Raw genomic sequence first — 13,829 nt, forward strand, 5'->3', positions numbered from 1 at the left:
TAGCAGTTGATTTGGAAAGAAGGTCTCTGGTTTCTCTGTAGACATATGCATACAGTGTATGAGGACTTGCAGGTTTCTTTTGGCTTCCTGTATTATTGTACATAATAAGAAGTTACTGCATATCTTTTCTCGCCCATTTTCCTTTTCTCTCTCTTTTCTTTTTATATTACTTCTTACCTCCACACTGATTCTGACACATTTACATTTTTCAGGGAAAGCAAATGTTTTTTGTTTTTTGTTTTTTGTTTTTTTTCTACAGTTTTCTACTAAGAATTATATGTATTGATGTAAGTCTTTTGTTATATATGTTTGTGTACCCATCTGAAAACCAAACTGAGGAATTACAAAACACATTTGAATCAGTTTGATGACTCAAATCAGTTTAGTAGAACACATGTTACACCGGTTAGATCTGTTTTATTCTTAAACTTAATATCCTACTTTTATATATAAAACAGCTTCCATAACATTATTACTTAGGCCCTACAAAACAAACTTGTAAAATCAGAGAGACAAACAGCCCTCCCTCTCTATAACATACTTGAATAGTTTTATTACATAGCTTGCCTTTGGGAATTTTTTTTATTTATTTTTTTTTTAAGTGTGACTAATGTTTTCAAAACAGACATACAGCAGGCCTGATCCAACAGAAATCTTTCTATTGATTTCCATACTATGACTTTCTTTAAAATAAAATATATTTTTTAAAAATTGTATTCTTTCTCTTTGTAGAAAGAACAAAGCTTACCAGTGAAATTTCCACCTATTACATATGGGATGACTCCCCCTGGCCATATTCTTTCTGTTCGCGATGTGGCAGCTCTGGGAAATCGGTTCTTCTCATTTTTCCCTGAGAATTTTGTAGTAGTCCTTCCTTTAGATGTACTATTTTGCTCAAAGCCTGTAACGATAATTAAAACACTGAATGAGAAGAGGGAGAACGAAAGGGAGAACACGAAAGGGAGAACATAAACCTCTACTGTCTAGAAAGTCAAAGTCAAATTATTTCTCTACATCTTTTAAAAGTAAGACGCTGCTGTTATGCAATGGTCTATCATTATTGATTTCTTGAAAATGCTTGAAATGGAGAGGCTAAATCTTCATTTTTTGTACAGTAACAATGTGCACATAAACTTATCAATTTAGCCACATTGTCAGCATAATTACATGCACATTGTCTCATTTAATAAAAAAGAAAAATCATTTTTAAAAATGTTTTTTTGTTTTTTGTTTTTTCCAGCAAAGAAGAAATGGCTTTGAACAGATCCAAAGTAATCACAACATTTACTGTCCCTTTCATTCTTACTCCAGGATCTGGAAAAATAAAGAGCATAACCAGCCTTAAAGCAATGGACAGGAAGAGGTCCTTGAAGTATTAGATTGGCTTTTATTATCATGAATTATCAGGAAAAATAGATAAATTATTTGCAAAGCAGGTTGCAAACACATGGAAAAAGTCAGAGGTCATTTCCACCTCTGATCTCCACTACCTGTGGCTGTTACCAGTAGACACATTTTCAGATGAAAATGTGACTTCCAATTTCATAAAAACCATACAACACTGCAGGATACCAATACACATTTTTCACAAATGAGCTTTTGGAATCCTATTTATTAATTATTAATAATACAAATATTACTCATGTTTGGAATTTGGAAGACCAAAAAAATTAGTACTATTTTGAGATTATTCACCATCCTTCCCATTACAGGTAAATCTCTCTCAAATCAGCTGAAACTTCTGTGACAACAGAAGAAGATCAGAATAGCTATACAAGGACTTGAACACCTTAATAAGGATAGATGTCTTCTTCTGAAGCAATTTTAAAGTCAGTATGGACATGAGGAAAGCTGATTAAAATGGATCACTTGAAAGGCAGCCAACAAGCCCTACTCAGTGGGATTAAATTGTTGCTCCTCATGGAACAGTACACCTTCCCTCTGTGATATCAATTCCACTTAAGTGTTACTGGGTACATCAGGCTACACTGTAAGGACCATGAAAGACTCGAGGGCAGGACTGAGGTACAGTGCCTTGGCTCCAAGGCTGGGAACATCCAAAGGACAAAAGGGAAGAAGTTACAGCACATGCAGCATAGGGAGAAAATTCTTCATGCACGAGAAAAGTCTAACTTTATAACAATTAACACAAATTATAATTTATATCAGAAATTATATAGAAAGTAGCAGGGTAAAAAAAAAAAAAAAAAAAAAAAAAAAAAAAAAGATATGCACACAGGTAAAGCAAATAACTTACCCTTGCATTAAGTATGTAAATGAGAATTTCACAATAGTGTACAACACAGATAGAAACTTCAGCAAAAGAAAAATCATTAATGAATCATCTGACAGATTAATATAGGTGTTTTCTGATTTAAAATTCCTATCAAATTTCTTTTGAACTACAAGTAGTAAGAAATTCCTTCCAAATTCTTGTAAAAGATGACAAGCATTTATGCACTGCTAAAATATCGTATAAAGAATTAAGTTTATATATCAGAACACAACTGCAAAGGCAGTTACAGTGTTACATATTTTCCTTTTTTTGAGGTTGAGGTATCATGACGTTAAATTGACATCTCCTCACACCAAAAATGATGAATGAACTTGACCAGTATAAATGATTTCACTGACTTCGCATGCTGAATTCAACTACATTCATACTGACAAAAGTATGTGTTTGTTCAGCATAACACAACATAAGTGCTTCAAATGCTGTGTGACTCATCACAATGCCCCACCTGAATCCAGAAAAAATACAATGAAATTAGCAGCTATGCAGCATAGCCTACCTGTACTGAGCAGACATTGTATTGATATCATTTAAACTTATAAATGTGAAGATAAATATACAAAGCAGCTAAGGAATTTTTAATATGAGATGAAAAAATACGTATTTTAGCTTCCAGATCTGATACTGGAAATGGACCTCTAAGAAACATAATGAAGATAGTAATAGTAATCTCTCCATTACTATTCTTGAACTATTTAAAGTTTGTTTATGCCCATACCGAGAGGCTTTAAAATGTTAAAAAATATATATATTTAAAAAATTATCATCACATCAGGTAACCTGCTAATTTAAACAGTGAAAATACCAGAGCCAAATCTTCGTATCCTGTCTATGAGCTGATAGAGGGCACCTCGTTTTTTTGACATTCCATGCTCTCCAAAGCCACCTTTAAAAATAAAAGAAAAAAATATTACAAAAAAATAAGAACATGGAATCCTACACCTACAGCAATTATATAACCAGATGAGATTAGGAAATATCCTGTAAGAACTGCAATGTGCCTTTAAGGAAGTTTAACATATTTCAATGACTTGCATACAAATTCTTCAAGTATTCTTGACAATGAAACAAAAAGACATTTTTAGCTGAAAATTTTTCTAATACACATTCCAGAATGTAAGCCGGCATGTCTTTGTTATTCAGACAAGACATGACAATTACATCATTTAATTATTATTTGAAGCCTTTTTCTTCCTGGTGACCTTGACATCCTCTGAGCTATATTGATTGACAGCTAAAAGCCTCTCACAAAAATTTTCTGAATGCATGCCACAATCAAGGCATTTCAAGGGAAGGGAAAGAGGGATAGGAAACATTTAAAGTTTCACCAGAAACAACACAAAACAGAAACAAAACAAAACAAACAACAGCAACGATAAATATTTATTGTGGCTGATTTTAGCTTGAAAGTTTTAACTTGTTTGTCAACATGCAAATGAATTTGCAACACACTCTGAAGGCTTTGAAACATCACATACTGGTGCGTATTTCAATAAGGCCTCACAGGCATATATATCTGTTATTTTAGCAATCAATGAACAAGAAAAATTAAGCTAACAATTTGTCGACTGTAACATGTATTGTGTTTTGTTTTTTTTCCAGAAATGTACCACATTTCCAGGTGTAGTGTGTACATTTAATGCATGATATATACCGCCTTCATATCTGATTCTTTTGTGGTTACAAGTGGCTTTGAAAAAAACAGTAAGCCTCAGATAAGAATATTGATAACACCACACTAACCAGTAAATTATCAGAATTGTTAAGAAGGTTTTGTGATTTTTAGAAGTTTGTAGTAAGTTATATTTTAAGATCCAATATCTGTCATAGGACAACAGAATTTTCAAATTACTTGTACAATAGCAAACGTAAAATAGAAATGAAAGGACACAAACCTCCAACTGCCACAGAAAAGACCTTTCCTAATTTCCCACAACAATTTTCAATATATATGTGGAAAATATATTTACTAAATTGCAATGTGAAATCATTCCATATAAGGCAAATGAGTTCATGTGGCTGCTCAGTGAGTAACAATGTGTCTAATTATTTGGATTACACTGTCACATAGTTGCTTGCTCCCTTGAGAAAAATTTTCCAAATTTTTTAAAACATTTTAGATAGATGAGGTAATAGTTCAACACGTTCCTTCCCAACAAGTTATATGGTTAACTATACTATACACTCCAGAGACTATAACAATTCCATTGCTTGTATCAATCATTATTAACATAAATGTCTCTGATGCTAACATTCATATCATAGAAAGGCAGATAGCTGGAGATTCAAAAAACATCTAAAATAAATATCCCTAAAACCCAGCAACTTTAATAGACTTAACAGGAATAAAAAACAAACAAGCAAACAAACAAAAACATTATTTACTGAATGAAGCAACCTGTGTAATCCATTTCATGAAAAACTAAAGAAGAAAATGTATCTCACTTAACTAATCTGGCCTATATGAATAAACTACAGCTTTGCCAAACCAAAGTCTGAAAAATTTGTTTAAAAATAAATAAATCTCTTTTGCTGTATCTTCTTCATCATGCTTCAAGTAGGAGCAGGAGGATACTCTTGGCAATTTACATTCATACACAGCAATTTTATCACTTTTGCTGTTTGTTTTTGTTTATTTATTTATTTACAATTATTTTGTGCAGTGTTGGATAAAAAAAAAAAAAAAAAAAAAAGACAGAGCCACAGTGAGAAGCTCACAAAGTATCTGGTCCTGGAAATCCATGCTGATAATCCTCACCAAAACAAGCAGTCACAAAATGTGAATCAGAGCCTGTTAGCTCACTACTTTTAATTAGTCATTCCAGTGAAAAACGTAACATGGATAGTTTATATCCATGTACTTTAACTTTCTACCTGACATTACCTATATTCTTGAAGGTCAACAGCAGAACAACAAAGCAGGAGCATGAAGTGCTCAGAAATCAATCATGTATTTTTCACTGTATTTGTAAGGAAGGTAATAATCTAATAATTTGTTCTCTATTGAACCACCATTTTATCTTCCTTTTCCAGTTGTTACCCACTATTAATTAGCTAGTTGTTGGTAATTTCTTCCATTGACAATTAAAGGGGGAAAAAAGCACACTATACTGTGCAGTTTTCAAAAACTGGCTAACTTATATTTCAAAATGTGATAAACTTGGGAAAAATATACATATGTGAAGCTTAAAACAAGACTTCTCCAACTCTGTTTTAGAAAAATCAAAACTGTAGAGTGTTCATTGAGAACCAGTACCAAAACATTAACTTCAGCAGAGTTTGTTCTCCAAAGTCCATTTATATTGATTATCTCAGATTCCCCTTGTGCAATAAGGGTAGACAAATATGATCCAAATGCATTGGTAATCCTCAGTAGGATGAGTCAATATCCTTAATAGGATACTGTAACATGGTAACATGTAAAGATAATGCACCTCAAGACAGGTAAGGAAAGAAAGCTAAATAGTAGAATATATACATAAATACAGCTGTTCAAAAAAAAAAAAAAAAAAAAAAAAAAATCAGTTAAAAGGAAAGAATAGAAAAATAAGAAGGAAAGTCAGCAGGCCAAAGAAATCACTTGGCTGCATCCATTTTAAGAACCTTGCTGTCTACATTGTCTGCAAAAATGGGGCCTGAAATACTTCCAAATTCAATTAAAAATATTTGTTTGAGGTGAAGTGGAAGAAGGAAACCCCTGGCTCTAATGACTTTTTAATATTCAGCCTTAATCTAGACAAGATCAGAGATGATCCTAGGTTAAAGAAACAAGCGGTTTCAAAGGGAAATAAAATAAATTTTCAAGTTATTATAATAACAGTCTAATCACATACTCAAAGAGTGAAAATATGCCATGTATATATATTTATCAATACTGAAAGATTAAGCTACAAAATGCTACAAAAATGAAAAAATCATTTCTGGTCATTCCTCAAAATGATCCTTATTTTCACATACTAGGAATCATCAAGTTAATATTAGCTGAGTTCAGCAACAAATAGACCATGCTTAATAGAAAAACTTCAGAAATGTATTTATGCATTTGCTACTACGTATAAATACTCCCTTTCACACCTTCCCACTATAATTTTTTTGGTACCATATCCTGAAAGTTTACACATTCACAGTCATGATTTTACAAATCACAGCCTGAAACCATGGATATTTTTAGACACTAAGTAGACATCCATTTACACATGGACTATGTTTTCACACACATATATACATATATATTTACACAGGTATGATATCTCTTTATCTATCTGTCTCAAAAAAACAACTGCGTTTGTTTCAGTGTCCAGCACTAATGTGGCAAATTTACATTCTAATTCAAATTCTAGAAAGGATAAAAATGTTCTTGTGCATCTTCTAGATCAATGTGTAGATCTGGATTAAACAGAATAAAAATTAAAAAAAAAAAAAAAAAGAGCAAAAGGAGGTGTTGTAATTCAAGAATCCCAGTCTCGCCTCCAGGATTCCACATTTTCTCCACAGGGCATCTCAGCTCTGCTATCAGGAACTTGCAGAGCTGAAAGCAATGCTTTGTACAGCTTCCTTTCCCACATGACCACCTGCAGAGAGGACTGGCAGAGAGGTTCCTCCCAGCTTCTGCTCTTTGGCTCTACAAATTTTTTTGTTGTTGTTTGTTTTTGTTTCTGTTTGTTTGTTTTAATCAGAAATGCAGAAAAAAATAAATTTGAGCTTTTCCCTTTGCCTCACTTAAACAAGTTTGTAGTACTTGTTGAATAATTTCTTTAACTGTAAACTAACATTACCCATAAAATAACATTATATATAATAAGTTTATATCCATAAACTAACATTATTCACTGACTTTCTGCACTTAAAAACAGAGATGAACTTATTATAAGCAAATAAGAGAAAAATAAGTTAAAAGCAAGGCTGAAATATCATACCTGTGTTATGGCCAAGTCTTTCGTTGGAGTGCTGCGTAAGGTCAATTGTCCTGTCAATTTGAAAGATTTTTAAGTCTTCATCATCTAAGGCAATATCTCCCCAAAAGACAGCTTTAAATAAAAAAGAGCTCAATTTAATTAAAGAATTTATTTTTACATTTAAACCAATCTGAAGACTATAATGCCAAGTTACAGCCCTCTGGGAAATATGTGACAAATATACATTTATACGACATACATTTGCTTACTGATCTACATTTTTATACATAGAAATAAAACTAATAAAAGAAATATTTTGTTTCACTATTCTCCTGTATTTTATAGACTTAAGTTCTTTAGACATTTTATAAATGCAATCATAAATTTAACATCAATTAACAAATTTTCAGCATATCTGATGTTTTCTACATGTAAATACAACAGAGGAAACTAAAAAGCACTGAAAGATATTAACATTTGAAGTATGAAGTCAAAAATATACAGTACTGATAGAATACAATCTTTTCTTATTTCATCCCTTCCTACGTCTTTTGGTGCATTTCTTCTTTCTTTTCCTGTTGCTTAAGATTCAGGTTTTTTCTGTTTGACTTTTTTTTTTAATTTTTTTTTTAAGTCAATTCATCTTCGCTAAGCTGCCATCACAACTCAGTGAGTCGAAATATAGGTAAGAGTTCAAGATCTATACCTTCAGTCTTTCTTTTCTGACTATTTTTTCCTGAGTTTTTAACCTCAAATGTCCCTGCCAACTCAAACTTATCATTAAAGATGGACTCAGCAGGCCATCTTCCACTATGTGAAGGAATTCAACAAAGCATTACCAATTAACATGAATTGAAGTGATTATTAACTTTACCCAAATACTTCCTTCTCCCTCTCTTCACTGCTTCTGTAGATGTCTATTACCAGTCCCCTCAGAATCACAAAACCTCTGAGATCAAGACTGGTGTCATGTTTGAATTTAATGCAAATTTCTCCTGTTCAGGTAGACATTACTGTCTCTGTTTGGTTGTTTGTTAAACAGATCCACTGCAAATTGTTTTCTTAAGGAGTTTGTCCAAAGTCCATCTATTACCAAATTACTCTCTCAGGTCTAGTTCCATTCAAACATCCCAAACACTAAATAGTCTTCCTTTTCTGTCATTTTTTCTTTTATCAAATTATAGAGACCATTCATCAGATAATATGTTCATCATATTCTTCTTAGTGCAGAATTTATCTTTTTCCTATTGATTAAAGCTTATATTCATAATTATTTAATCAAATCCATATCTAAAAACTCATCTTCTTGATTTTCCTGTTGCTTTTTTTGAATTCAAGACAATTAGGAGAAATGATTTTGAAAATGTCTTTGGTCTGCCTTGTAAAGTATCTTTAAGAAAAAAAAAAAAATAGAGCAATTATACAGAGTTCAAAAGTGAAAATGAACCTTCGCGATTAAAAATATAACCATCTTCTAAATAAGAGCATTTTCACATATTAAATATTTGCATGAAAAGATGATGTTCCCTAGAAACAGAAAGTATTTCAGACCACTTCTGAAACTGTTCAGTCACTTCTCATACATTTGTGAACACTCTGTTTCCGAGGGTCCCTATTTCCCTTGAACTCATTGAGCACATCCATCCTCTGCCTAGCCTACAAACCAGTAATGGTTTTTACCATCAGTTCAAAAGACATAGCTAGTGGCAGCTCTAAGTGTCTTTTTCCTTGAACTTTCTAGGGAAAAAAAAAATAATAATAAAAAAATAAATAAATCTCAGATTGTCTGAGTTTTGAACAGTGAGGAGAGAAAGTCTCCATCTGATTCTTGAATTAAATATTATTATTTCTATTATAACCATCTTCTAGATATTTCTCTTGGATGTCATTCACAATATGGGCCACTGTATAGCACCAAGACCACAAATCTTGATACAATGTACAAAAAAAAAAAATGGTTAAAAAAAAAAAAAAAAAAAAAAAAAAAGGAAGCAGCTATTAACATTACACTTTAAAAAGACATGACATGCTTTAACAGAGGTCACACAGGTTGTCCAAACAAAACCTGAGGAAGTGCTAAAAATTAATAGCAATCCCATTTATTCTTTCCTGGTTGCAGTGAGAGTTAACAAAATGAAGGTTCCGAATTACCAAAAGTTGAAAAAAATAACTCACTGACAGAGCCGTATTAGCAGAAATCACTTTGGTTTCAGTACATAATACTGTTATATAAACATGAAATAAAAACTCAAGGTAAATTGAGCATTAAAAAAGTGTACAGTGATGTGATTGAAAATATATCCTCTCTAGTTCTGATGATCCATCTTTAGCACTTCACTGTAGTGACATTCACCTTGCCGTGAAAATACAACTAGAGAAAACTCAAGCCCTATGAATTTGTCTGACAAATGCATTGCACAGATGCAAAAAAAGAAAAAAAAAAAAAAGGAACAGCAAAAAAACTTACTGCTCAAGAAAGGTACAGTAACTGGTTGCTGAGTTAGAACAGAAAACAAAGCCATGTTATTTTTGTTAAACATCTGGACTGCTAGCTAGAGTTGTTCTTGATTAGCAACCAAGTACAAGATAAAGTTTAATAATAATATAACCATGGTAATATAACAATAAGTGCTGATGCAAGTTTGATGCAAAAATAGATGAGTAATCTTTGTGACCAATAAAAGCTAGTTTCTCTGGTGTAAGAACTAAATATTTGTAAACATTTAAGAAAGAAATATATGCAATTGTCTGTTTGTTTAATAGAATAATAGGATGTTTTCTTCAGGCAGGTGTTATTTGAAACAAAATAATTCTGTTTATCAGGTCACGTAAGGATCAAACAGGACAAGAGGTAGAAACCTGGAGAGAACTTATTTGACTTCTACAAGAAATTAATAACTGCCTCTTTACTTTTATTTAAATAAATCTGTGATTTTCTGAACTAATTTCAGTGCAACTGGGAAAAAAATACATCTATAGCAAGACAAACAACAGCTGACTGGGTTCTATTTAATTTAATTTCAATCCACCATTAAAAATTAGAAACAGAGACATGAAAGAAGCTGATAACTGCTTTTTAAAAATACGCATTTTTTTCCAATGAAAAGTCTGCATTTCTTCCTTCAACAAAGCCTGAGGCAGAAACCCACATGAACTTAAAAAAAAAAAAAAAAAAAACACATTTCCATAACTGTTAAAACTATCCTTTCAGACTGTCTGTGTGTTACTGTACTTTGTAACTAGAGAGGATTGTACTTCTATCTCCTGTCTTGAAATTTTTATGGCCTGAAACTATCTGAAGAAGTTGCTTTGTATACTTCATTTTGCTGCACATCAATCTAAACCTTATGGAAAGCAAGCAGAGGATTGTTTGGGTATGCAAGGCATGTTGAAGACTGTGCTAAGAGCAAGTTAAGATTAAGAGTTGTATTAGCTTCCTTTAAAAAACTTCTGCCAGAATTGACATATTCCATACCATTCACTCAGTCCACACATTGATAGATAGACACATCTCTCTCGTTCTTCAAAGATATTTCGTTCCTAGGTTTGCTTCAAAAAAATGTAACAAATAACAAATTTTGCTTAACACACAAAATAAAAATTGAAAATTCAAGATGATCCAAATGGAACTTGAAGTTGCCACCTGTTTCAGATTTCTTTACATTCTCTCTTATCATCTACATAGTGGCCAGGAAAATTTGATGTCTACAGGCAACTTTTTCATTTGAATTGAACACACAAAAGTCTGCAATAAGCAAACTTAGGAGAAGTCTGTTGGAAACTACAATATCTGAAGCAAGTACGTAATAAAGATAGATAGATAGATAGATAGATAGATAGATAGATAAATAATTATACTAAATGTTATTGCATGCAACTTTCTGGGTTTTTGTTGTTTGTTTGTTTGTTGTTTTGTTGTTGTTGTTTGTTTTTTGGGGGGAAGGTGGAGGAGTTGGGGGGAGGAGGGGAGATGTTTTGTTTGTATTTTACATGTATATAGGCGTTTAGACAAATTCAGCTGACAAACAGGATGCACACGTTGCATTCAGAAAGAGGACACAGACTGTTTACCCATGAAAGTACATTTTTCTGTAACATCAAAGAAAGATTATGCACATACATACATCCTGCTAATACATACTCTTCACCTATAGACGCAATTCCGATTTCACACATCTCAAAGCACTCAGCCAAACAACACCTTCAAAAAGGACTGAGTAAATTACAAGACAAAAATCTGCCATGCAAAGCAGTTAAGCTTGCAACATGCAAACAATTGCCTCGCCAGAATGAAAACAAACAGGAAAATAAGAATCTTATAGAAGATAGCAGATGCTTCCCATCCAAGAATATATAACAATATTACCATAAAAATGTGATTGATATAGAGTAAGATGATTTCTAATATGTAGATCAAGCACGTGAACTACATGTGGCAACTTGAACTGTTATCACAAATAATGAATATTCATCTGTGAAGTTCTCTTTGCTAACATACTGTCTTCCAATAAGACCATCACAACATCAAATATCCACCATTCTGTATGAATAAAATATACTACTAAGAAAACAAAATAATTTCAAACAAAAAAAAGGAAAACTATTACAATTATTTTAAGTATATGTAAATACACCCATAGTATGAAATAGCATACATGGTTAGGACAAAAAGGGTTTCCATGACCAGAAGATGGTCAGAAGTCACAGAACATGAACAAAATCATGTTAAATTCATGGGGCTATGGTATGCAGTAGAATGGATTTTTCTGGGATTAAAAATAACAATTAGTATATAAACCTGCAAATTATATACAACAATATATTCATTATGATTGCAAAACCAAAAATCATCTATAGCAATTTTTTTTTTTATAATTTGTCCTACAATTTTTTAAAACAAAAACTATAAACAGCCATTTTGGAGTAAAATATATTGCTGAGAGTATCAATACTGATATTAGTAACAAGACAGAAAATGCAACTAAAGAAAGAACTAAAGAAAGATTGCTAGTGTTTGCCCCTAAAGCACAGGAGCATAGCAGGAAAAAAAATATAATATATATATATTATATAAATAAATAAATAAATATATATATATATATATATATATACACACATATGTATCAGGATCTCTGATGTGTGCTAAGACAGCTACCAAGGACAGCTCTAAGAGACTGACACTGTAGTAGACCATTAAGATCCAAAAATAATTTCCATAACATGCTTTGTTTTGATTACAGTGCAGGCTAGAGAAACATTCAACTCAAGAATGTAAGAATGGCATTCTTACATTCGGACAATTTTTTCAACTTTTGAAAACAAGATTAGAAAACCTAATATTGCAATGAATTAGTGTACTATAACCTGAAATTCTTTTTTAGGCTAAACAAACTAGGCAAAATGAGAAGTAAACTGTGATCAGCCACACAGGTATTCCCTTGTTCTGTGAGCAGACAGGGAGATCGTGACAGGGAGATTACTGCTGTATTGAAAAGATGCCACTGAAAGGATTAAGGCAATTTTAGAAGACATTTTAAAAGCATAGCCTCAGATTTTGGTATGCTACTGGGAGTGGAAAGCAGAGGAAATTTATCCGCTTCATAGGAGCTGCCAAGAACTGACAACAAAAATATTAGAATTAACTGGAAGGCAAAATATAAATCTGAAGAGTTTTGAGCTTCTTTCATTTCTTTTGAAGGCAGGTGGGCCACCCAGTGCTTTTCAAAATCTGACCAGCAATTCATGCAGCAAGAAGTGCCAAAAAGCGTGCTGGCCCAAGTTCAGGGTTCATCTAAAAGCCCATGTGCAGCAGTTCCAATTAGCAGCCTCTTCTATAGCTGAGTCATTGAGTACTTCCCTGCAACAACACAGCTATGTGCATTACAATCTATCTTGGTGAGTCATTTTATCCCATACAATCCATTTCACAGCTTACATAACTGCCTCTGAAACTCTGAACAGAAAAAGGGAACTTGTGTGCTAAATAAGTAAAAACAATTTTACTTCATTATGAGGAAAGCAACATATGCTACTATAATTACCTGAACTTTGTATTCAAACCAGTTCATTTGTTCCAAGATTTTCAGGTGCAATACACTTTTCTCATAAATCATTAAAATGACAACAAGACAGGACAATTAAACAGCAAAAGATTGCAAATGCAACCGCAAGCATAAAACTCCATACCGTACTCTGGATTGTTTCTAACCCTATTCCTCATGAATGCTACCTTTAGCCATAACAGTCAAACAATTTCAGTGTTACCATACAGAGATCAAAGAACTTTCAAAAGAAATTTATGAACCAAAATTAATTTCAGTGTTTGATAATTATCAAAATCAGGTTTTTATTGAACAAAAAAGCAAGTACATGACAGAAAAGAAAACTTTATAGAAACTTTAACAATATTAGATAGAAGAACAATCCAGCCTATTTTCAGATATACCAAAACTAGAGATTAGTTACTACATTTTCAGATCTGTGCACAACTATGAGCAACTTGGTGAAATTTATTGATTTACTTGAAAAAAAAATGGCAGTCACACCTGAAAAGGGATACAACTCCTCTGTCAGGCTGTCTTCATATTTACTATGAAAACAAATGATATAAGATAAACAGATATAAGCTTTATATCTGTTTT

At 32.4% G+C, this 13,829-nt stretch overlaps 1 protein-coding gene across 1 annotated transcript in view; it reads right to left on the reverse strand.

The window, feature by feature from the left end:
* TLL1 (tolloid like 1) overlaps window positions 1-13,829 on the reverse strand; it is a 133,950-nt gene that overhangs the window by 68,000 nt on the left and 52,121 nt on the right. Inside the window, exons 3-5 of the mRNA XM_032187417.1 lie at window positions 7,210-7,320; window positions 3,099-3,179; window positions 749-901 (exon numbers count right to left, since the gene is read on the reverse strand). Coding sequence (XP_032043308.1) covers window positions 749-901; window positions 3,099-3,179; window positions 7,210-7,320 — 345 coding nt within the window. The remainder of the gene's footprint in view (window positions 1-748; window positions 902-3,098; window positions 3,180-7,209; window positions 7,321-13,829) is intronic.

The sequence above is a fragment of the Aythya fuligula genome, chromosome 4 (genome assembly GCF_009819795.1).
Source record: "Aythya fuligula isolate bAytFul2 chromosome 4, bAytFul2.pri, whole genome shotgun sequence".
NCBI classification, from domain to species: domain Eukaryota; kingdom Metazoa; phylum Chordata; class Aves; order Anseriformes; family Anatidae; genus Aythya; species Aythya fuligula.